At 32.0% G+C, this 3,767-nt stretch overlaps 1 protein-coding gene across 1 annotated transcript; it reads right to left on the reverse strand.

Annotated features, from left to right (window-relative positions):
* Nucleotides 1–2,150: 2,150 nt before the first annotated feature.
* LOC145816081 (uncharacterized) lies at nucleotides 2,151–3,174 on the reverse strand. Its single transcript, XM_082912321.1, has 2 exons — nucleotides 2,865–3,174; nucleotides 2,151–2,428 (listed from the first exon to the last, which is right to left on the reverse strand). Exons 1-2 carry the CDS (start codon nucleotides 3,172–3,174, stop codon nucleotides 2,151–2,153), a joined length of 588 nt encoding a protein of 195 aa, XP_082768447.1.
* Nucleotides 3,175–3,767: the final 593 nt, after the last annotated feature.

The raw sequence follows: 3,767 nt of genomic DNA on the forward strand, positions 1-3,767 counted from the left end.
TATCATTTTAAAGGTTTCAATTTTTAAATGGTAATTTAATTATAGATAAAATGGTAATAAACAAAATTTAGAAAATGGTGAGGGTAAAGAGACTGATTTGTGGAGACAAATAAAGGCTCTCATAAATAAAAACCAAAAAGACGAGAAAAAGATTTTTGGCTTTTCTACGGAGAGAAGTCTAATTTTGTCTAATTGGCAGTCAGTCTTGTCACTGATTTCATTTTAATTATCTGACTCTTCATTTTTATAAGTCACCTGAGTATTGATCATCTACGCACACACAAAAATTTATTAAATTGTTATTACATGATTTCATTATATTTTCTTGAAACTCAATTAAACAACTAAGATTCATGGTGAAAAGAACATCCCTTTTATTTTCTGAAGTTAAATTTGATAACATCATATATAAGAATCATGATTAGATCAATTTAAATTAAATTTTTTTTGAGGTAAATTACAAATACACTCCCTGAGATTTGATTAAAACGTGAATCGCCCATGTAGTTTTAAAAATTACGTTCCACCCCCTGAGATTTCTAATTTCATAACAAATCACTTTTTTTATTAATAAATTATCAAGTCAATTAACAGTGTTTAATAATGTTAAAAATATGTTTCAATTAATAATTTAGGTAATTTTATTACTGTATAGGAGAACAATTATGAATTTTATTTTTTTAGTTAATTTTGTTAAATAAAAAATTCTAATAAGGGAGTAGTTGTAATTTTTCAAACTACAAAAATAGTCTATTTTAAGCAAATCTCAAGGGCGTATTTGTCATTTAACACCTCCCAACCCCTCCCCCTCTTCATAAAGAGTCAACAGGCAAAAAATTTACATAATAAACTGTTTTAGTTAAAATGAGACTTAACCAGACATGTCTGAATTTTTCTTTTAACGGTAGAGAATTTGGTTCCCACAGATAACAACAACAACAATAATAATAAATTAGTAGTAGTAATAATAATAATACTAATAATAATAAAAAAGAAGTTGTTGGTGTAATGATAGCTGAGACTGACATGATAGTTCCATTCTTGGAAACTTTGTGCATTTTCAATAGCTTTAAATGAGGTAGGTGGTGGATGGAAATAATGAAGTGATTCAATTTGTTTAATAAAGTAGTTGGGTGGTTGTGTGTGTAAATGAGGTATTCATGAAGATGGTGAAGTCTGCAAGTTTCTTCATTGCATGCAAAATAAATACAGCAAACTAGTTGTTCATAATCATTCATAAAAATATACAAAGAATTAATAAACATAAAAAATTCACCAAATACTCAAATTTGTATGGTTGAGGCATACCATCCAAAAGCAATCTGACGTGGAAGATGCATGTTCTGAGAATTTCTTACACCGACGAACATATTGATTTCGTAAATGGTGGATATATATAAGAATCATGTGTCATTTGTAATATATTAAATGTAGTTACAGAATAAGTAAATTAGTTATTCACTAAAGTAAGCTATATATTTTAGGCATCCATATGAGTACTGCAAATCCATATCAGTAGTCATCCTTTTAATTCACACTATGACCATCAAAAATTCAATCTTAAGGACTCATCAACACAATTAATGCTTGTGCATTGAAATACAATCATCATATTCACAATATGTCAAAATAATCAATTAAAATATTGTGTAAAATGAATGGCTTTAATGGCATAAATAGCCAACATTAGTTTTATAATTCCAAAATTATATGAGCAATCTATTCAAATATTTTGTTACTGGAATTACTTCAATTCCTTAATGGCTATATTTGTAGTTTTATTTATTTAATTTATTATTTTTTGTGTGTGTTAGTGTTAATGTAGTAAATGTGTTCTTAAAAACCACTTTATTAATAGTACATTTCACATGCACACTTTAGAACATCAGTAAATTATCACATCAGTACATTCAAAATTAACACTATTTTCGATATTGACAAAGTCAACGGACCAATAATACTAGCAAAAACGGATGTCTATTGGTTGAAGAGCACTAATAACAAACACTACCAGCATTTGACTAACAAAAAAAATGATGTGGGTAAATAAAGTTTAAGAGCAACAACAAACACTGATAGCCTCTTTTGCGGAATCACCTCCCAATCAAAAAAGCCAACCAAAAGTTCATGTTCTCGTCCATGTGGTGAAGTTAGTTTTCACCATAAAGATGCCACATATGTTCTATTAAATCATTGATGAAGGCACGATATGCATTCTTATCTCTAATACCTAAATGACGGGACATAAATGATTGAAAGTCATTGTTACTGCTACACGAAACTAGTGCTGGTGAGTTGGTTGATGAAATTTCATAATCGAAATCAAGATGATCATCTCTCTTATCTTCGACAATCATATTGTGCAATAAAACACAACTCTTCATTATGTTACCAAGCATTTTGGGATCCCAAAAACGTACTGGACCATCTACAATTGCAAATCAGGATTAGAGCACTCTGAATGCCCGCTCTACATCCTTCCTTTTTGACTCTTGCATCATTGCAAAATGTTGCTTCTTTGCTCCTTGAGGAGAAGAGATTGTCTGAACCAGTGTTGCCCATTGAGGGTATATACCATTAGCAAGGTAACAACCCATATTATAAGTATGTCCATTAATAGTGTATTGGATAGGCGGAGCTTTACCCTGGGCAAGATCAAAAAATATGGGCGACCGATCCAAGACATTCAAGTCATTGTGTGATCCGGGCATTCCAAAAAATGCATGCCCAATCCATAAGTCATAAGAAGCTACTGCTTCAAGAATGATGGTTGGCTTTTTTCTGATGGCCTACGTATTGATCTTGCTATGCCGTTGGACAATATTTTCACTCCCAATGTATGCAATCTAAACTTCCCAACATACCTGAAAGCCCACGAACCTCCCTAATTGCAAGTAATCTAGCAATATCAGTTGTTGTTGGAGATTTAAGATATTCGGGTCCAAAGATTTCGATTATTGAATTGCAAAAGTGTTTCAAACTTTCAATTGCCCCAATTCGTGCATAATCATCATCTGCATCTATTGCCACTCCATATGAGAGTATTCTAATTGCTGAAGTCATCTTTTGAAGTGGAGACAATCCGAGGATATGAGCTGCATCTTTTTTTTGAACAAAATATGGATCGTGTGCTTTAATGGCATTCAAAATTCGCAGATACAGAGGACGACGCATTCTAAAACGTCTCCAAAATGTTGAAGGTGAATAAATTGGATTTGCCGCAAAATAATCCGCAAACAATCAATCATGACCCTTCCTTCTATTGCGACGTATGTATTTATGTCCTACAACAGAACCACCTCTTTTCTTTGATCGATCACTTGCTCTCAAAATCTGTATCATACTAGCATTATTTATCTCATAAACACCTATAAGTTTCACAATTTTTTCATCATCAGATTCATCATCAGAGAATGAAGAAGAAGAAGAAGATGAGGAAAATGAAGTGAACAAATAAAAAGTTGAGTTAGTCATTATGCTATGGTTTGTTCCAGATACAACGTTGTTTGTTTGGTTTATATCGTATATGGGTTTATCTGTTTATATCTATTTTTTTGAACGAAATAATTAATGGAGGCAAAAAGAAATGGAAAAGATTTAATGGAGGGAAAAAGAAATGGCAAAGGAATTGAGGGAAATAGAAATGGAGGGGAAAAAAAAAATCATTTTGCTTTTGCTGGTCGACCGGCCGATCGTCCCCCCGGACATCCTGCGTTTTGATGAAAGCTACAGTAGTTACCGTTGAATTGGCTGATATCAGATAGAGA

This window comes from Camellia sinensis, unplaced genomic scaffold (assembly GCF_055761805.1).
Source record: "Camellia sinensis isolate YWXY unplaced genomic scaffold, ASM5576180v1 Unanchor3, whole genome shotgun sequence".
Taxonomy (NCBI): domain Eukaryota; kingdom Viridiplantae; phylum Streptophyta; class Magnoliopsida; order Ericales; family Theaceae; genus Camellia; species Camellia sinensis.